This window comes from Bubalus kerabau, chromosome 9, assembly GCF_029407905.1.
Source record: "Bubalus kerabau isolate K-KA32 ecotype Philippines breed swamp buffalo chromosome 9, PCC_UOA_SB_1v2, whole genome shotgun sequence".
NCBI classification, from domain to species: domain Eukaryota; kingdom Metazoa; phylum Chordata; class Mammalia; order Artiodactyla; family Bovidae; genus Bubalus; species Bubalus kerabau.
The window spans coordinates 81,399,354-81,421,682 of record NC_073632.1 but is presented as its reverse complement, the minus strand read 5'-3'; the positions used below and the strand labels follow the sequence as shown (position 1 = coordinate 81,421,682).

General features: G+C 39.6%; 1 protein-coding gene across 2 annotated transcripts in view; it reads left to right on the top strand.

Annotated features, from left to right (window-relative positions):
- Positions 1 to 21,908, top strand: part of AHI1 (Abelson helper integration site 1) — a 217,191-nt gene extending 195,283 nt beyond the window's left edge. The window contains exons 25-27 of one of the 2 annotated variants that reach the window (XR_008698351.1): positions 9,574 to 9,623; positions 16,747 to 17,300; positions 21,005 to 21,908. Coding sequence is in view for 1 of the 2 variants with exons in the window: in XM_055535697.1 (XP_055391672.1) it covers positions 9,574 to 9,623; positions 16,747 to 16,849; positions 21,005 to 21,007 (156 nt within the window). In the remaining variant the exon portion in view is untranslated. The remainder of the gene's footprint in view (positions 1 to 9,573; positions 9,624 to 16,746; positions 17,301 to 21,004) is intronic. The other variant, XM_055535697.1, reaches the window with a different exon arrangement.
- Positions 21,909 to 22,329: the final 421 nt, after the last annotated feature.

Genomic DNA, 22,329 nt, shown 5'->3' with positions numbered 1-22,329 from the left:
ATACATTTGTCAAGGAATAAGATTATGAAAGGTAGAACTAAGATAGTAAAATAGTAATCTGGTGGGTGCACAGAAGCCGTGCTGGAAACTACACCATCAGTTCTCCTCATTTACAGTGCTTCTGTTCTGTAAATTCACCATGAACACTGAATTACTGAATTCTAAACCAGAGCTCCTAGAGCAAATGGAGGATTAGGTTCTTGAGAGCCTCTGGTCACAAGATTTTCATCAACCCACCAATATATAACCTTGTTTTATATGTATGTTGGTGTAAAAACACTTTAACTAATATAGTCGAATCATTAAAATTGAACTCATGGAGTACAACTTGCACCTGAACAAAGCCTGACTAGCACACAAGGTTTATCTGGGAGGCACCTCAGCCCTCTTGCACTTAGTCACATGGGTCAGCACTTCAACAATAGGCTTAGGGTTCCTTTAAAACGGCAGAATCACCAACAAAAAGCACAAAAATGTGAAAAACATGTCACTAAATAGATCAGGAGAAGGACACTTGTTTTCTGTATGAGAACTGATACAAGAAGTCAGAGCATTAGAAACATGCCAAGGCATCAGGAGGTTCTAACGTTCCTCCCTCATCTGGCACATGTGCGCTGGGCAGCTCACACGTATCACCACTCTGCACCAGTGCATGTATTCAACTGCAGAAGCACCACACAGATTGATTTGGAGATTACAAATAAATTTTAGTGAGTAGGAAAATTTGCAAATAGGGATCCACAAATAATGAGGATTAGCTGTATTTTGAAACTTTATTAAAAGTACGAACTCAGTCGCTTCAGACTCTTTGCGACCGCATGAACCGTAGCTTGCCAGGCTCCTCTGTCCATGGGATTTTCCAGGCAAGAATACTGGAGTGGGTTGCCAGGGAATCTTCCCTACCCAGGGATCAAACCCACGTCTCCGGCATCTCCTGTATTGCAGGCTGATTCTTTTACCACTGAGCACCAGGGAAGCTGCTAAGAGTACATAGTTATTTTATAAAACCTGTTAATCTTTATAATAAAGAAGGAGACAGAAAAGCTCAGGCATAGAGTCAAATGGAAAAATGTAACCTACAACTCCAGCTTGGCTCAGGTGTATGACTTTTGTCTTCTATTCTTGTCTTCCCTTTTGGATGTAAATAAAAGAGCTAAAAGTTCCTTGAAGGCAGGGACTGTGTCTCATTTAAAATTGAGTTCCCAGCATCTAGCACAAAGCAGGTATTCAATAAATGCTTATTGAATGAAGGATCAGATAAAGAGGAGCAGCTGTACTGATATGTAATACCGAGATGTATTAATCTTCCAGATCAGACCTGACCCTGTCGAACATCAGCAGTGATGATGTTGCTCATGAGCAGATGGTCAACAGTGTGCAGAGGGCTGCAGTGGACTTGATAAAATTGCCACATCTCCCTCAGTCTCCCAGTTTCCTTCCCACATCACTCATCTAGGAAATAGTTCAGTCCCAAAAGAGGCACTGGCTGACTCAAATGATTCTTTAGTTTGCAGAATTTTTTTTTAAGTGGGAAGAGGTGGTATTCTGATGTTTCCTGCCTTCTTGGTTATCTGCCATTGTTTTGTTTTGTTTTGTTTTGTTAATTTTATTTACTTTTGGCTGCGCTGGGTCTTCTTTGCTTCTCGAGCTTTTTCCCTAGTTGCAGTGAGAGGGGGTTTTCTCTGGTTGTGGTGCATGGGCTTCTCATTGCTTGGGTTCTCTTGCTGCAGAGCACGGGCTCTAGGCACTTGGGCTTTAGTAGTTGCAACATATGCGCTCAGTAGTTGTGGCTCCCAGACTCGAGCACAGGCTCACTACTTGTGGCACAGAGACTTCGTTGCTTCACAGCATGTGGGCTCTTCCTGGACCAGGGATCAAACCAGTATCTCCTGCATTGGCAGGCAGATTCTTTACCACTGAGCCACCAGGGAAGCCCCTGCTGCCAGTTTTCACTTTCCCCAAACCAGCTCTTAGACCACCAGGAAATAGATGCATGAAAGCAGCAGTCCTTTAGCAGTTTGATGTCATACACATAAATGGCTCTTCGAGTGTGTGACTTGGCATACAGGTCTTCCCAGTCCCCAGCCCTGAGAGTAAACCAGTTGTCTATTTCTTTCACGTCTACTCTAGAATCTCATCACTGCCAAAGAAAAGCACGTAACTGTGGTGGTTATCTCTGTGTCATATTTGATTCCCAGCCTGAGTGAGGTCCATGGTCTTGATTGTCTTTTTGTTCCTCCTGACTCCCTATCCCATTCTTTAGAGAGCCTAGTCAAAATAAGGTCCACACTCTTAAAACAGGCTGACTTTGTGCTTTCTCTGTGTTTCTGTTACTTCCCCTTCCTTCTCTAGCGGCTTTCAGATCTCAAAGAAAGATGTACCTTCCTTTCTACGGCCTACCTCTCCACTTGTATTTTGGGTCATTTTCCCTTCCCACGTTCTTCTGGCCCTCACTCAACCAATGATCTGCATCCTCATCCCTCCACCCCTCTGGTGTCTTTGATGTTTATTCATTGAACACACATACATTGAATGCCTGCTATTGTCCCATAGAACTGGTAAAGTGTCATCTGGGTAGTGTAGTGGTGAATTAAACAGAAAAGGTCCCTCACATTACAGAACTTAGAGCCCGATGAGTGAAAGTAACTGTAATTAATGAGTCATAAAACTAAACATAAGCAGTGAAAGGGCTGAAGGGAAGCTGTGAGGCCTTGTGGTGAGAAGTGGATGGGTTAGTTTTTATGAAGGGTGGAGGCGGGGAGACCAGGAGGATACATTGGAGGCATTAGAAGCAGCTTGTGCAGAAGCCCTCAAGTGGTCAAAAGTGCTCCTCAGAGAAACTGAAAAACCAGCTGGTCACAAGGGAAAGAGACTCGGGATAAAGCGCAGGATGGAGGGAGGGATCATTTTCAGCAGTTTACAGGCCATGTAAAGAAATGCATAGGCCAGCATCCTGGGTCATTAACACCTCTGTTTTTTTCTGTTTCCTTAATGTTTGTAACAGTGTGCTTACCTCTCCTCTGTGTCTCATTCTCTAACTTTGCTTGATACCATAAAACAAGCCTTCATGAAGATATATATGCTGCATCTTTTTTTTTTTCTCTAATACTTCTTTCTGGATTATCCTCTACCTCTATAATTTCAAATAGTTTTGTTTTGTTTTGTTTTCTGGAGCAAAATGTTTTATTTTTTTATTTTTTAAGTAAATTTTTCATTTTGTATTGGGGTATAGCCAGGAAGATTCCCCTGGAGAAGGGAAGGTCTACCCACTCCAGTATTCTGGCCTGCAGATTCATTCAGTTAGATATCATTCTGGAATCTCTGGTCCAATATGCCCAAAACCAAATGCAGTTTTAAAAGCCCAGTTTTTTCCTCTCTCCTCCAGTGTGTCAGTGGAATTGTCATCTACCTTCACCTTGAAGTAAGGAGTTCTCTCTCTCTTGAAAGAACAAATAGTCAAACATCAGGAGTTTTTGCAGCATAGTAATCTAAGTGTTTTGATAAATTTCTATATGTAATGCAGGAAAATAAATAGAACTGGCCCCTGACCTAAGCTTAATGAGGTCAGGAGATGCTTTCCAATGGGGTTTATTTCTAAGTTTTATAGGAGGAAGGGCATTCCAGGCAGACTGAACAAATACTAAGGCATGGCACACAGGCTGTCACAAATACTTCATCATGGCTGGAGCCTAGGCTACAGAGTTAAAAACAGGTAGAGCTGAACCTGCATACGGGGCCAGGATCAAGAGGATCCTTATATGGCATGTTAAGGAGCTGGATTTGATCCTGAAGGCACTAGTCAGCCACTGAAAGATTTAAAACGTGGCGGATGGCATGATCAAGTCAGTTCTTTCAAAAACTCATTCTAGAAGATCTGAGACTAGAAGAAGGAAAATAAAAGCAGTACTGTACAAGACCAGGAGAAGCTGTTGTAGCAATCCAAACCAAACATAATGAGAAAGTAGGATGTGGTGACAAAGTCCATATGAAGGAAGAGGAACAATCTGAGTTTCTAAGGTGACCACCTCTATATGTGAGAACAAAAGGGGGCTTCACTGTGAGAGGCACGACGTGTTAGTACTTGTGCGGCAGCCAGTGCAGCAGAGACAGACTGAGAACTCAGCTTGGCGAGAGAGTTCGGAGGCAGATGTATGGTTCCAAGCATATTTTCAGAAAAACTACTGTATTTGCAAGATTTGCTGAAAACTAATGAAATTGCCAAATCATTTTGAAGAAAATTGGAGATTGAGGTTCAGGTTATGGATTTGGAAGTCGTTGGCATAAGCATATGGGTTGAATCCATGGGAACAGAGGAGTATACGGAAGGAAAGGACAAAGACCAGAAAGCGTGAAGAGGCGCCAGTTATTTTAAAGTGCGCACTGCGGGAGAGGAGCCTGGGAAGGATGACTGTGAAATAGCCCCCAACCCCTGCCTGGGGAGTCACCAGCTCCCATACCCCAGTCTTTACTGCACTCTTCACCTGCCTACCAGAAGTACACTGTTTTCTGTTGCTAATACAAAAGTTGAGTCATGTGATTTATCAGCTCAGAAATCTTAGTTGGTGCTCTATTTGCCTTTAAAGCCCAAATCTCATAAGTTTTAATCTAGCTCTCATCCTTCAACATTTGAATAGACGTTCTGACCAGTTTTTCCTCATCTCCCAAATCATCCTCCTTGAGTACACTGCCTTGCACACACAAAGTCTTCAGCCTCTGCTTACCCCGGTTTCTCCAACTGTATAATTTTTGCACCACTCCAGTGATCACAGTTTCAATTTATTCCTTAGGAGTTAGCTAAATGTTTCCTCCTCCGAGAATCCTCCTCTGAAGCCTCCAGTTGCAATTCAGGCCTTCTGTTCCTTTATATCTGCACATTTCTTTTCTCTTTATCGTAACGTGCCTCATTGCTTACCTCCATGCCTTTCCCTGTTAGAGTATAAGATATTAGAACCTGCTTAGCTTTGCATCTCCAGGGTGTGTAGTACACTCCTTGCCCCTAGAGTGGCGTTCTGTTAAGTATTTGGCATAACATCTTACAGAAAAGCCCAAACTTTTTGGCCAACTCAATAGTTGTTGTTCCTACCTGGCATAATTAGTATCCAAAACTACAAATCATGAATCAAGATGAAGGCTTTCGCTTTTTTTATATATACTTCTAGAAGGGGCTTCCCTCGTGGCTCAGTGGTAAAGAATCTGCCTGCCAATGTAGCAGACGTGGGTTTGATTGCTGGGTCGGGAAGATCCCCTGGAGAAGGAAATGGCAACCCACTCCAGTATTCTGGCCTGGAAAATCCCATGAACAGAGGAGCCTGGCAGGCTACAGTCCATGGGATCGCAAAAGAGTCAGACACGACTTAGCGACTAAACAACAACATACTTCTAGAAACTACATCTTCATAAAGGAATATTTTGTTCTTAAGGAAAAGCATAATTGGAAGATTGAGTGCCAAATACAGCTCATAGAACCAATAATAAATTCTAAAATCAAAGAATCAACAGCAAACTTATATGAATATTTAAAATCATAAAATTATGCCCCCCATCCAAACACAACTTTAGCAGTAGAGAAAACCGGAAAGAGTTTGTCTAGTTGAGCAGTTTGTAAACTCTTCTCGGTAGAGCCCTGTTCCTCCAGGCTCTGAGGATTCGATCGAGGGAGGCAAGGTTTGCCTGGCCTCCAAACCTCAATTCACCTAGAGAATTTCTAGGTGTTTAAGTGTTTGTATGTGAAGCTTTCAAACAAAATTGTATTGAAAAAGAGCTTAGCTGTTAAACTAAGCTGTTAAATCAGTTTGAATACAGAATTATAACCTTCAGGCTACTTCTATAATCTAGGTAACTCTGGGCTTCCATTTCCTCATCTGTAAAATGCAAGGATGGTGCTATGATAGTTCACGCTTTTATTCTGAGTACCTTCTGTGCTTTTTCAAGTAGAAAACAGACCTCAGGAGAAAAGTGGCTTCCTTGGGGCACATAGAGTTAAGAACAGAATCAAATTATAATTTAACCAACAGCCCTAGTTGTTGGGCTTTTTTCGTCTTTTAAAAAAAATTCCTACAAAGTGAGTATAAAAAGAAATTGCTGTTATTAATTCTTTGGAAAAGGTAGCTATCAGGAGGTATATAAATAGCACATGAAAATAAAGCTGTATTGTATCATAAATTTGCATTATTTAAAGCTGGTGTGCTGCTGCAACAAACATTGATCAAATATCTACCTAATTTTACATTCATTCTTCAAGTTTATAGAAATATTTGGGTGAGTTGTTTGCATGGCCTATTTCTCTTTTACACAGTGTTTTATGAGTTGCTTCTCCTCGGTAAATCATGTAATCAAGGGAGGCACTGAAAATTATTCCATTAATCATTCCTTTCATGTTTGTCTCACTGCATCTAAATTTATGAGCATCACTAGAAATCGTGAGGGTTTGGGAAGCAAGAGTCTATATATTCTGACCCTTTCATTCATCTCCTCTGCTTTGCTCATCTTCCTCTCTTCATCCCCTCCTCTCCATTATCAAGGGTATCCATGAAGAGGAAATTAAGTCCCCAAACAGCTGAGGTGTGTGAGTGGACAGGAGGGAAAGAAGGGCAGTCATGCTCCTTGGCCTTGATGGTTGGGGGTGCTTACGGGCTGATTGTCTCATAGCCTTGGGGGCTTTTTTGTTTAACGACAAAGTGAAACAAAACAGCTCACAGAGACACCTCCTTCTTCCCCCTCCTTCTGCCTCCATGAATAACTACCCATATGGCATGCTGCTGCTGAGACCAAGGAATGAGTGAGTAAAGGTGTTTAGAAGTGAAGTTTTGGTCCTAATTAAATAAGTGTCCTTTTACAAATCAGTGTTAAAACTTTGTAATGTGGATCCCCTCTAATTTGTGGTTCATGGAATTTGAACCCAGGTTAAAACAACCTTTGCATCATGAGAAAGGACCTGGACGTGCCCACTATTCTAATGCAATAATACAGTAGGAAACTTAACCTGCTTAAGACAAATTTCTGAGGACATCACAGCACCCATTTCATATGAAAAGTCTATGAAAAACAGGTTTGCTAAGACCTGCATGTGGCCATATGTTGTTGTTTGTTTTTCAGGGTCGCAGTATGCAAGGACAAGTAACACTGACTCAACAGTGATGGATAATTCAATCTGACTTTTCCCTCAACCTCTGGAGTAGACTCAAATTCTGATTAGAGCCATGATTTGGGTTGTTTTTTTTTTTTTTTAATCCCCTGGTTTTACAACATTTCATGTACATAGTTGGCCTTCCTTACCCACAGGTTCTGCATCTAGAGAGTCAACCAGGCATGGTTCACAATTACATGGAAAAAAATTCCAGAAAGTTCCATAAAAGCAAAATGAATTTACCACGCTGGCACCCATTTATTTAGCATTTACATTTTATTTACAACTATTTACATAGCATTTATATCATATTAGTTATCTATATGGCGAAGGCAATGGCAACCCCCTCCAGTACTATTGCCTGGAAAATCCCATGGACAGAGGAGCCTGGTGGGCTGCAGTCCATGGGGTCGCTAAGAGTCAGACACGACTGAGCGACTTCACTTTCACTTTTCACTTTCATGCATTGGAGAAGGAAATGGCAACCCACTCCAGTGTTCTTGCCTGGAGAATCCCAGGGACGGGGGAGCCTGGTGGGCTGCCGTCTATGGGGTCGTACAGAGTAGGACACGACTAAAGCGACTTAGCAGCACCAGCAGCGGCAGGTATTTATAAGTAATCTAGAGATGAGTTTACGTATACAGGAGGTTGTTAAGTTATATGCATACTACACCATTATATAAGGCACTTTTAGGATCTGTAGATTTTGGTATCTGGGGGGTGGAGTGTCCTGAAACCAACCCCCCTCAGATACTAAGGGATGACTGTATATGTGTACATTTATTTAAGATGTTACTCTTGCATTGGGCAAAGAGATAGAAGTAATAATTAGACCATGTAAAAGAAGCATCTTACCATGAATTTGATTGCACTGTTTGGAATTTATTCCATAAGCCTGAGAAAAAACTGAAAAAATTAGGTTATAATTGATGCTTTCTGAGAGGTTTTGATAGTTTTCTTCTTGATGAGTTGCCTTAAGGGCAGGTAGACTATTCTGCAGTCTGCATTTGTCCTTGAATTTAAATTTTCTGTGTACTTGTACCTTTTTTCCCAAACACATTTTAATTGTGTCAGATTATCTTCAAATAGTTGAGAAAAATAAAAGATTGGTTCTTTGGATGTTCTTTAAAACACGACAACACCCACCTTTCACCACTAAGTCTCCTTGTCCTTTAACTCTTGTTTTTATTACGTGCTTGATTTAAAGCTATATAGCCAGCAATAATATCACATAATTATGGTCCAGAAAAGTACAAAATCCTCTTGAAATCTTTATGATAAGAAAAGTAATACTTGTTTAAAGGTGCTCAGTGCCAAATCTTGCTGAAATCTGATTGTGAAGGAGGAAATCTAAAAAGGCAAAGCAAGTTTCAGTAGAGATAAGCCTGGGAAAGCAGTAGTTACTCAAAGAAGTTAAGACTGAAACAGAAAGTTTTACTCCTTTCCTTTCACTTCATTTTGTGTTTTTTTGTTTTCTGGACTTTTAAGAATTTCATTAGATAGTTATGGTATATCTCTTTCATTCATATGTAATTCAAAGCTTTAACACAGTAACATGTATATTTTCTACATGAAGTTTAAGTAGATCTTTTCCATAACATGTAATTATCTCTAAATAAAATTTCTAAGTCTGTTTTATGGCAACATTGATTTCTAAAATACTGTCTCATATCAAACACCATTGTTCCAGAGTATACTTTGATTTGGAATGGGGCTTCCCTGGTGGCTCAGGTGGTAAAGAATCTGCCTGCAATGCAGGAGGCCCGGGTTCAATCCCTAGATGGGGAAGGTCCCCTGAAGAAGTGAATGGCTACCCACTCTAATATTCTTGCCTGGAGAATTCCATGGACAGAGGAGCCTGCAGGCCACAGTTAATGGGGTCACAAAGAGTCGGATACGACTGAGCAACTAAGCACAGACAAGCGTAGAGGAAACCTCTAACTAACTAACTCTCAGTGTGTAACCTGGTACCACTCAAAGTGCTTATTTGATTTCCTCATGGAGGTGCCATTAATAAAACAGACTGAGCAAAGTTTGTAGAAGATTCAAAGAGCTTGCAGATTCAGAATTTTACACATAGTTCAGTGTGTGGCTTCATGAAAATATAGAGTGTAGTGGGAAGATTACAAAGGAAAGATGCAATGGTGAAAGGTAAACGCATAACTTGAGTAATAAAACACAGCATTACTGACTTAATTTAGGCTGATTCACAACTAACTCTTTTTGACACAAACCTAAAAGCTCACTTCATTTACAAAGAGTGCTTAACCAATCTGAAGAGCTGTTTCCTTGGTTTTCTATGGGAGTGAATACATTATGCTGATAATCACTTGTGTTCAGAACAGGCCAGCTCTACTCATTCAGCCAGTTGGTGGATTTTCAGCATGTGAATATTGCCAGTGTTGTCTTCTGTGATTTGTGACTTACTCTTTGTTTTTCTTTCACAGCAGTCATTGAAGTCCCAGGATTTCAGACTGAGCTCAGAGTCTATGGCACAGTAAGCAGCTTTACCTCCTAAATAATTTGCAGTGATAAATAGTTGGTGTTTCTTTTAAGGACAGTTTCTCCATTTCTCTCTTCATAGCACCACACTACAAAAGTTATGAAACACCCGTTTCAAGGCATTACTGTATAAAGGCCTGTATAAATGTATATAAATTTACTTATATATATATATCCTTATAGATTTCTTACAAATGCCTTAAGTATTTGAGCAGTTTTTAAAGTGTTTATTTTAAAAAATCCCTAGGAAGTTTTTGTAATTTTTTTGGTACTTGCTATTAATACATTACTTAATACACAAATGGAAAATCTCTTTTACCTCAAAAAAATATTGAAAACCTTTACAAAGTTACGTCTCAGTTTTTATCATTGCAGAGCATATTGTACCTAATTTGAGGCCGAAACTTCATATTCATACATCACCAGCAAACTGTCACCTGAATGTAACAACCTTGAACAGCTCGGGTATCTGCCATGCCCTCCCAATCCCACGTCACCATTCCCACATCTGGGTACATGCTTCCACACACATACACACAGGGAATCCATACCGAGTGTCCTTCAGGAAAACATTTATTCAGGTTAACCCTGCTAAACCCACTCCAGTATTCTTGCCTGGGAAATCCCATGAACAGAGGAGTCTGGTGGGCTGTAGTCCATGGGGTCGCACAGAGTCAGACGTGACTGAAGCGACTTGGTCCTCCTGCATTGGCAGGCAGGTTCTTTACCACTAGCACCACCTGGGAAGCCCATCTAGGACTACATATCATTGTATATCATATATGAAGCCCTGTGTTGCTTCAGAGCAGGGTCACTCATCATCACATTTGAGTCTCCACATTTCCCTGCAGACCGTTGCTCTTGCCCCTCCTCTGCATGTGGAGAAACATGACCTGAGAGGTAGAAAGAGGCAGACCCTGTCCCAGCACACAGATCCTCTGCTTCCTAATCTGCATTCTTCCCATACTTTCACTCTGCCTGTCACATGACACAAACACATGTTCCAGGTCTTCCCGTTTTTTGTCTTTGATTTTATCTGCAAGGTATGTTTTCAGTACCAATCTCTGAATAATTGAAAGTTTACATAATAGTTGATGAGATAATAACTGACTCTGAGGAGTGTATACTCAATGACAGATCACACATATGAAAAAATATGCTGGATCAGTACAGACAAAAACTCTGTTTCAACAACCAGAAGTGATCATATTTGAATACATTATGGGAACAGTGCTGTCTTTGAACATGTTTTATAAAATAGTTTAGAACTTTTACCTAAAATGTGAATGAAAGATTCTGTCCTCCCTCTGATCACTCTGGATACATATCTTTAGATGATGTGAAGATGCCACACAATGCTCTCCAGATGAAAATTCAAAAAAGCCTCAAAAAGCATCCCAGCATGTCAGGGTAGCTAGGCTTCTCTTTTTGAACACAGAGTACTTAACAAGCTTCTGAAAATAAATCTTCATGAGAAGTTCAGTTATGTCTCAATGCTCAGGTTCATCTAAGGCCTTTGGGCTTTCCCTATACTCATAATTTCTTAGAATTAAGGATGAATTTACATTTCTCATGATTTCAAAACTGTAGGCGACTTGAAGATGGAAATGCTATAGTGCAGTATGTAACAAAGTCATTTCTTTATTTCTCTAATTTACTTAAATGAGTCCATTGTACCCAAGTAAATGGATAGAAGCTATTTTTTTGTTTGTTTCTTTGCAGTGTTGCCATTCAGTTCCTAACATGTGTTTATTAGCTGATTGACCAGGCTATGTAAATGAGCCACATACGACTGCCTCTCACCACTTTCTACTTGAATTTCTTGTCTCATTTATACTTTTAATTTTTTTTTAAAGAAATGTCAGTCACTTCTGTGCAAACAATCTTTACACATTTTAGTTAAAGCTACACTCTTGATACTAAGACGAAATTGTATAGGTTAATTTTAAGCCTTTTTCTTGAAAGTCTTAAACTTTTACCTTTTGTATCTCATGCGTCTATGATGTGTTTATCTGCTGCCCAAGTCAGAGTTTTTTATGAAGCTTCTACAAATATGTTTTAATCCTTAAATAATATTAGTGTTCCCTAGTTGCTAATGTATCTTATATTGAGTTTGGGGGTTTATTTTGAAACATGGACTATTTTACTTCTTTAACAGCTTTGATCAGAGAGAATTTAATTCAGATGATCAGTAATATTAAAGGCCTTTATTTGTCAACACTCATATGTGAACTGAATGAATAAATGAAATCTCTTCTTAATATAACGTAGTCATAAGTGTTAACTCTGATTATCCAATCTCTCCTCCACTAGATATTTTTCCATCTTTATAATCACCACATTCCAAACTCCTTCAATTTCTTCTTCTTTTCATGAGAAGAAATTAATTCTTACCAAGTGTCAACCATCCTTGAATAAACATTCTCCAGGTTACTATAAGCTGTTGGCTAATTTGCAAAATTTTTTAAAGTTAAATTTTAAAAAACCATTTTTGCCAGTTTTCCCATAGCTTATTTGAAGGAGAAATTTTTCAGAAGTCCTTCCACCACTGTTTTTGCTGATGTAACTTAGATGTTGAGTAGACTTACTAGTAAAGCTATCAGGGCCTGGAGTAGAAGATTTTTAACTACAAGTTCAATGTGTCTAATGCAAGTACGGCCATTAAGGTTATATATTTCTTATATTGTTGTTGTTTAGTTGCTAAGTCACATCCAACTCTTTGCGAATGCATGGACTACAGCACTCCAGGCTTCCCTGTCCTTCCCTGTCTCCTAGAGTTTGTTCAAACTCATGTCCTTTGAGTCAGTGATGCTCTCCAACCATCTCATCTTCTGTTGCCCTCTTCTCCTGCCCTCAGTCTTTCCCAGCATCATGGTCTTTTCCAGTGAGTAGGCTCTTCACATCAAGTGGCCAAGGTATTGGAGCTTCAGCTTCAACACCAGTCCTTCCAATGAATATTCAGGGTTGATATCCCTTAGGATTGACTGGTTTGATCTCCTTGCAGTCCAAGGGACTCTCAAGAGTCCCAGCACCACAATTCAAATGCATCAATTCTGTGGTGCTCATCCTTCCTTATGGTCCAACTCAACTCTTACATCCATACATGACTACTGGAAAAACCATAGCATGGCTGTATGGACCTTTATCAGCAAAGTGATATCTCTGCTTTTTAATACACTGTCTAGGTTTGTTGTAGCTTTTCTTCTAAGAAGCAAACATCTTTTAATTTCATGACTACAATCACCATACACAGTGATTTTGGAGCCCAAAAAGATAAAATCTGTCACTGCTTCCACTTTTTCCCTTTCTATTTGCCATGAAGTGATGGGACTGGATGCCATGATCTTAGTTTTTTGCATGCTGAGCTTTAAGCCAGTTTTTTCACTCTCCTCTTTCACCCTTATCAAGAGACTCTTTAGTTCCTCTTCACTTTCTGCCATTAGAGTAATACCATCTGCATATCTTCTCCCAGCAATCTTGATTCCAGTTTGTGATTCATCCAGCCTGGCAATTCACATGATGTACTCTGCATACAAAGTAAATAAGCAGGGTAACAATATACAGCCTTGATGTACTCCTTTCCCAATTTTAAACCAGTCCGTTGTCCCATGTCCAGTTCTAACTGTTGCTTCTTGACCTGCATACAGGTTTCTCAGGAGACAAGGTGGTCTAGTATTCCCATCTCTTTAAGATTTTCCAAAATTTGTTGTGATCCACACAGTCAGAGACTTTAGTGTAGTCAATGAAGCAAAAGTAGATGTTTTTCTGAAATTCCCTTGCTTTCTCTATAATCCAACAAATGTTGGCGATTTGATCTCTGGTTCCTCTGCCTTTTCTTTTCTTTTCTTCTTATATAGGCATTGATAATCTGTGTCTTACACAGAACTTCTCCATTTCATGCAAGTGGTTGAATTTATTGACATAAAGTAGTCATAATATCCCCTTATTATCTTTTTAATATGAATAGAATCTGTAATAACATTGCCTCTTTAATTCCTGGTGTTGATAATTTATTTCTTTACTCTGGTTTCCCCGGTCGGCCTGGCAAATGATTTATGAATTTTTTTGAAAATAACGAGCTTTTTTTCCATTGATTTCTCTTTATTGTTTATCTATTTTCTGTTTCACTGATTTCCACTCTGATCTTTATTTCTGATAATTTTAAGTTGTACTTCTTTTTAGCTAGATTTGTTAGGTGGGACTTGAACAGTGTTTAGTCTTGGACTGTTTATTCCTCACCACTGATAAAAATCCCTTTTAGATATTCTACCTAATGCTTTCTGAGTTGTGAGGTTTTCCATCCTGGCTGATGGAAGTAGGTACTGTCCCTGCCCTCAGGACATGTCCTCAGATGTATACGTTCACCTGTACTCTGCTGAAAATTCGAACGGGACTCTTGCAAGTCTTCACGTTCTCCCACTCTCTCCTCTCTGGCAATCTGTGAACTATAGCCTTCCTGGTCTCCTCAGACTCCTAGCCCTCATTCAGGGAGTCAGCCACATTGCACACCATTTTCATCTCCCTGTGCTATAGCCTGGAAACTCTCAAGGCAGTAAGCTAGGCGATCATAGGGCTGATCTCATTTATTTTCCATCTCTTTGTTATCACTTTCTTTTGTTGCCTATGGTTCCATGTCTTGAAAATGGTTTCATATGTTTTATCCAATATTTGTGGTTGTTTTAGGTGAGCAGTTTACTTGGTCCATGTTACTCCATCTAGGAGGCAAGCAGAAGTCCAAATGTTGTATTTTTCAGGGCAGCTTTCTGTTAGATTGTATGTACATTGTAAGGAAAAAAAGGTGGAAAGGATCACTCAGTCTGATTTTTCTGCAGTGGTTAGGAAAAGCCAAAAATGTAAGAGCATTTAAGTCTTAAAAACCATGTAGAGACAAGGTGAACAAAAAAGAAAAGGACCTAGAAATCAGAAGAGGGGCAGGAGCTAAGGCACAATTGCATGGAGGTGCCTGGAATACCCGGAAGCCAGCAGGGCACCCTATGACTGGAACAAAGTGGGGTAGGGAAATGCACAGAGCAACAATACTAAAAAAAAATGTTTTAAACAGTTTTTAAAATAATATTTAAAAAACAGAAAAACAACTGCTAGCAAGATACAGTCCAGGTCCACTGTGTTTCACAAAAATGTATGTGCCATATTTCTTTTGAATCTCTGGACCCCAGCTCCACTTCTTCCAGGGCTTCCTCCCCTGGTACTGGGATAGTGGTTGCCTCCCTGAGATGAGTCATCCACTCTCCAGTTTACCGAGTCCTGTTGTGTCATTCCTGGGCTGCTTCCCTCGTTCTCCTTATCACCCTGGCATCACAGACATTTGAGTTTTTTCTGTGACGCTAGCGTGTAGGTTCCCTGAAGATAGTAAGCTATCAGTGCTTTTTGGGTCAGAGCTCCACCTTTCCTTTCTGTCTCCTCGTTTTCCTACTTTCTTAATGTGCTCTATTTGTTCTTTCATCTTTGTGACTTCTCATCTTTTCCTTCTCAGTCTTCTGACTTCACTTCATTTACATATGTGTGTGCTCAGTCATGTCTGACTCTTTGTGACCCCAAGGATCATAGCCCACCAGGTTCATCTGTCCATGGAATTTTCCAGGCAAGAGTACTAGAGTGGTCACTATGCCCTCCTCCAAGGGGTCTTCCTGACCCAGGGATCAAACCCACATCCTCCTGCATTGGCAGGTGGATTCTTTACCACTGTTCCTGCTGAGAAGCCCTTTACTTACACGGCTCCCTATAGACTTCTCTAGCTGCTGTAACAATACCAGAGACTTGGTGGCTTAAACAATGTAAATGTATTTTCTCATAGTTCTGAAGGCTGGGATTTCAAGATCAAGGTTCCAACAGGGCTGAGTGCTGGTGAGTCCTCTCTTCCTGGCTTGCAGGCGGCCACCTCCTTGCCATGTCCTCACATGGCCTTTCCTGTCTGTGTGTGTGTATGGAGAGAAAGAGCTCTCTGGTGTCTCTTCCTCTTTTTATAAGGACACCATCCTGTGGCTTAGGGCCTCACCCTTATGACCTCATATAACTTTAATTACTTCTTTAAAGGCCCGACCTCCTTTGTAAGATGTATTAACTTTGGGGGCTTCAACCTGTGAAAGACACAATTCAGTCCACAGCAGTCATTGTTCAGTCCTCTTTATTGCTTCATTTTTAAATTCTCGTACTGTTTTTTGGGCTCTGTCATGATGTCTTCCCTGATAGCTCATTTAGTAAAGAATCTGTCTGTACTGCATCTGGTTTGATCCCTGGGTTGGGAAGATCCACTGGAGAAGGGATAGGCTACCCATGCCAGTATTCTTGTGGTTCCCTTGTGGCACAGCTGGTAAAGAATCCACCTGCAATGCGGGAGACCTGGGTTCGATCCCTAGGTTGGGAATATCCCCTGGAGAAGGGAAAGGCTGCCCACTCTGGTATTCTGGCCTGGAGAATTCCATGGACTACATCCCATGGGGTTGCAAAGAGTCAGACACGACTGAGTGACTTTCACCTTCACTTTCTTTCATGATGTCTACCACCATTCCTGGACATCCTAGAGAGGAGACACTGCCTTCCATTCTTTGAATTTCCCTTTTTTCATGATTTCTGTATTTTCTTTTCTCTAACATAATTTGCATTACTATATATACATCCATAAAGTATTCATCTTCTATGTTACTGTTAATAGGAAACCATTTGAAACACTGCATTCCCATCTCACAGGTTGGGCTATCACTGTTTTCTTTACGTAAACTTCTTCTTCCCTTCTTTGTCACTAAGGGATCTCCTGCACTTTAACACACACACACACAATTTGATAAATTTTCTGGTTTTTCCAAGGGAGCTAATATTTTTCTGGGATAAGTAGGTTTTATTTTATTCTTGTCCCCTCATACAGTAGAAAAAGGAGCCCAACCAGCTAAGGTTTGTAATCTCTACATTATTTTCAGCAACTCCCTGCTTCCCAGACACATATATAATCACTCATGTGGTCTGTTGAATATTTTTCTCTCAGATCCTCCCATTTATCTCCCTTTTTATTCCCGTTGCCACTTTGCTGAATCAGAGCCCCATTGGAGCTGTGGCAGCAGCTTTCTCACTAGCTCCTTGTCTCCACTCTTCCCCTCCTGCAGTTCTGAGTGGGGCAGAGAACAGAGCCAGGAGAACCGAGGACATGTCATGGACACACAGGGGAAGAAGATGGAGCAAACCAGCCGGAAAGTCACCCTCATCGAGGTGAGAGGAAACCAGGAAAGAGTCACGTCACGGAGTCCACAGGAAGGTTTAGGAAAAGCATAGTTAACAAGGCCACATGTCAAAGAGAGCAGAAGCAAATAGGGACTGAAAAATGCCTTTGGGTTTGGCAGCCAAGAGGCTGTGGCCTGGGAGAGGAAGGTTTTGAATGAGAATCCTGGAATGTGAGTCAGATTGTCTCCAGCCCACAGGGAGAAGACCTGTCAGAAGAGGCCACTTCTCCCAAACGTTGGACTTGAAAGAAAAGGCTGAGCAGTAGGTAGTAGAAAACACAGGATATAGAGAAAATCTTTATATCGGAGGGAATTACAAGAATATTTATAAGCCAAGAGCCCCTTGAGAAGAGCCGGTCAACGTGCAGTATAAGGGGAGTAACTAAAGAGGAGAATTTGAGACAAATTCAAATTCAGGACTACTTTTTCCACTGAGAGAGGTGAGTGGGACATGATGATGTTTTCTGGTGAGAGATGAAGAAGGACAGGAAAGGACTTTCTAAAGAAGGTGACCTCTGTTTTCTCTATTAGCAGAAGAGAGTTTGGCTATTAAAAGTGAAATGTTAAGCTCTATCACATTACTTTTCTCATCATACAGAAGGCTTATAAATCAATAATTGTAGGATCATGAGTGTTAAGGAATGACTTTTTATTATTGATATCAGAATTAGAAAACATATTTTGAAACAGATTTTTAGATCTAAATAACAGAACCTTTAAAATCATTTATGTCAAAGACAAAAAAATGTGTAAGCAGAAGCTGTAAAGAAGATCCCAGTGACCTGGGATCAGGAAGAATTTCACAAAATATATGACAAAGGGTTAATACCCTCAGCATATAAAAAGCTGTAAAAAATCAAGAGGGAAAAGATTATCAATAGGAGAACTGACCCATAGGATACACAGAACATTCTTAAAGGGATATATATATATATATATATTTCACTGATATATATATCAGTGAAAATCTGAAATATGTCCAATTCCAGTGATCAGAGTAATAGAAATTAAATCAGTAAACGAGATGGTATTTTTCCTTCATGAAATAGCAGCAAGCTTCAGACTTACACAGCCTTGTGTTAATGAGAGTGTGGGGAAGTGGGTTTTCTCATATACTGCTGGTAATAATATTAAAATAATCCTTTGTAGGGTATAGCTTCTTCTTAAGTTTTCAAATTGTTCATATATTTTGACCTGACAGTTCTACCTCCAGGAATTTACTGTAGGAAAGTATTTAAGTGTATATGTAGAGATTTAATTAAAAGGCTACTCCTTCAAGGTTTCAAAATGGAAGGGAAAAAATCAATTTCTATGAATAAAGGCTTGATTATGAAATAGAATACCATGTGACTATTAAAATAGTAAAAATATCATAGAAGTATTTCATAGACATGAAAAGACTGATGATACATTTGTAAGTTAAAAATGAAAGATGATAAATTTGTAAGTTAAAAATGATTATAAAATAATTTTTATATAACATACATAAAATATGGAACAATATACATCAACACATGTGAGTGGTTATCTCTAAATGATGGAACTGTAGTGATTTTTTATCCTTCATTTTACAGTGTGTATTTTCTGATTTTTCTACTCAGCAACTACTCGATCATTTCTTTTAAAACACAAATAATTTCATAAATTTTCTGATACAGCCCTTTCTTTCTACATGTAAAGAAATTAAGGTCTCAGACCCAGAGTTTAAAAGTGCCTAAACTAGGACTCGATCTTCTGGCTCTGAGTTCAGAGTTATTTCTGCTACACAATGCTTTGCCTTTTAACTCTGATTAAATGGTAATATTGGGTTGGCCAAAGAGTCTATTTGGGTTTAACCCAGTACTTTAAGGCTATAATGCTCACATTTTCTCTCCCCAGTAATTCTCCTGGTGTCTAGCCACACAGCAAACCTTTGAGGAATACTCACTGGATTGAGTTTCTTGTGGAATAGGGCGCAGTATTTTTATGAATCTTATTTTTCATACCATACACACAAATACTGACCTGGTTTCCTATTCATTTTTAAAACCCTGCTATGAAATCTTGCTTTCTCTTTTCATATGATTTGCCTTTAAAAGGCCCTCACTTTGTTGCTCTCCCTCTGTTACATTATGGGGTTCCTTAATGAGGAGATGTGCAGAGAAAGCCCGGGTTCGCATTCATTCCAGCGTCTTGGTGAGATGGCATCTACCCCCTTGGCAGCAGGCCTCCGCCGTCTCCCAGGCTCTCAGTTCCTGTGCCGTCAGCAGCCAGCATCATGCTGCTGAGGCCCCCTTGCTGGTGCCCTGTTATTTGTCCAGGGTGTGCACCTGACTCTCTCTTCTCTTTTTCCTTTTATTTTGTGCCCTTGCTCCCTTTCATAGACAGTCTTTGATATTCTGTATTCAGTGTTCCTTCCTCTTCTTAATCTGAGTCATTTCACATAAATGTGCTGTCTTCACTGCCTACTTTAGCTTATTCTAGTTCAGTTTCTCCTCAGGTTCCATCTCCTGAGGGTCTTCCTGGCTCATCTGTTTATAATTTCTCACCGTTCAGTCTTGCCCCATCTTATGCAGCATCCAGCTCACTCATTTCCAGCTGTTCTCTCCACTTCCCTTTTCTGTTTTTCTTCCTCGTTTTTGTCCTGCCAGTATCATAAACTCCTCCTCTCACTCTGTTTTGCCTCGTTACCCCTCTGAGATCCTTTACCTCTCTCACTGTTCCTTACAGATGTTTATAGGGTCCCTGGGTGACTTGTGCTCAGCATCCATTTGAGCCTCTTTCCCCTTGTTATCAGACCCTAATCTGAGGCAAGCCTTACATACTGTACCTGTATACCCACCAGGACAGAATGATGCCCTTTTTCGCCCCTGGTGAGATTGTACCTTGGCACACCATACCTGCATCTTTTTAAACTCTACCTCAGTTGCATTTGTGAGCATGTTCACTGGAAACATTTCAGGGCTTCTATACATAGTGCTAATTTAGCAAATTTAAAATCAGGAAACAAGGACTGACAAAGGGTTTTCCCCCTGGTGTACATGTTTTTCATACAAAGGGTAGTACAGCCATTTATTTAAGATTGGGCCATAAACTGTAATGGAAAAGAATATGAAAAAGAATATATATATGTATAACTGAATCACTTTACTGTATAGCAGAAATTAACACAACGTAGTAAATCAACTATGTTTCAATAAAATAAATTTTAAAAAATAAAAATAAAAGATTGGGCCTGACCTTAAAGGCACAGATGTTCCCTAACCTTTCTGGTTAGGGTTCAGCAATGGTTATTAGCACATCCTTTTTTCCAGCGTAATGCTCTAGCCTCTGCTTTTCTCAGGAGTGATCAATGGAATTGCCCACACCTAAGCAGCTGGCCATCATCCTTAGATTGAAGTTTGTCTCCTGAGAGCAACCACATGTTAAGCCGTTTCTGCTCAGAGGGAAGACAAAACAATTTTGTGTAGTCCAGATACTCATCACTGATACATGAACAATTGTATTAAAAAATTTCAGGTTCAGTCCCTCGTTTATTACCCTGTGATCGTGGTATACTTACCACATGGCCTCTAAAGAAGCAACTTCTTGTTTCATCTGCCTGTTGGTTCTGGATTTGTATTAATAGTATAATTTGTTTTAGTTCAAAGCTGCATCTAGATATATAGTTAACCATCACTATCTTGCTCAATCAAAAATGACACATGCCATTTTGGGGATTTATTGGAAAAACTATAATAGTTAACCCACTTCTAAAAGTAGACATCATCATAAACTAAATGAAAGAGTGCTGTTTAATAAAACGGCCTACATGCTTTCCAGTCACTAACCCTGAAGCAGCATCCATGACAGTTTTTTTCCAGTGAATGAAGAATTTCATCAACTCTGATTGTCTGCACTTAATTTTAGAAGTTGCCCAGGGTTTGCAATGCTTACTGTATATATTTGAGAAATGTATTTCTTTCTTGCTGAAATTAACTGATCAGCCCTGGAGCAGGCCTTAAGCAACTGCTGATGATACTGAAAGACTTTCACAGTTTGTTCAAGAGGCAAGCTAGACTTTAATTCTAAAAGTTAAACTAGGATATGTTCAAGAAGACAAATCAGTGTTTTGGTCCTGTGGTTGTGTGTGTCACTTAGTACATTGTGTGTCATTTTCTCCTAGTAAAGAGTTGAAGAATGAAGAGGGAAAGAACCAAATATACAGAAAGGAAATGACAAATTAAACCAAATGGAATTTCTCTTCAGAGTTCAGAAATTTCAGATGGCCAGGAAGAAAGGATCTACTATGTTCTATCCTTATGAAAGAATCTAGAAAAATCAGAAGCAAGGTATGGGTGGAAAATAAATGTGGCCCTTTGAGCTTGTTATAAACCATCGGGTTTGTTGTTGATCAAAATAATGGCACTTGTGCTTATTAGTAATTGCATCAAAATTACATTACCACTGTTGGAAAATCAATAAAGAAAAATTATAATTGCTACTCAGCAAGTACTAAGAAAAAGTGTTGGTATTGCTAGAATGTCTGTTAAGTAATCGTTTAATATTATTATATCTGTAGTGTGGTTATATGTGTGATGTTATGCTCAGAATTGAAATATATGCTGTTGAAACTTAACTTTATTTAAAATAAAGATAAGCAGCTTCAGGATTTTGTGTATTCAAAATGTTCCAAATAAGAAAGGCATTAAAAGGTAACAAATGTGTTTGTTTTGATGAATCGTATGTATAACTTGATACACGTAAACTAAAAGTGACTTTCGGCAAGCCTGGCAACAGTTTTCCAAATAATTTTTTTACTTTTAAAAAAAAGGCATTTCATGTTGAAGCATGTAAGTGATTTGTAGACTTAAATTGTTTTAATATTTATTTTAGTCTTAACACTTGTTTTTAAATTTTTACATTGGATTATTTATTCCTTTAGTTCCAGAGTAACAGTGTCATATTTGACTATGTATTTTGAAGTGTGAGGTTATAAAATAGGAAATTTCATCCCTTTGTGTTTTACTTGGCTCTTCTTTTTCAACTGTGTGACTGTAAGTCTGTCAATAAATATTTAACCTCAAGAAGGTCAAGACTAATATAAAATTAGAAAACTTATTTACCAAATTAGACAACTGATTCCATTAAAATAAGAAGTGAGAAAAACAGTGTTGGGCACTGAGGTGTAAATTTTGCCCAGATGTATACCCAATGTGAAGAATCTTCTAGTAAAAATATATTTGACTCTTCCCCTGCACATGTTGTAGGAGTATGAAAATTGGTAAACGTGCCCCCGCTGTATAGAACTTTGGGCAGGGGGTTCACTGGTGAAGTGATGAGTGGCAGTGATAACTGCTCGGGCCCTCGGCGATAAGCACAGAAGTGTGTTCTGATAGCACCAAGCTCCCCTGTTCTGGATGCGTGTGTCTCTGCTCCAGGTACAGCTGGACCCAGGCAGCCTGAGTCACCCTTGCACCAGTCTGTTTTTTCTGTCTTGTGAATGTACTT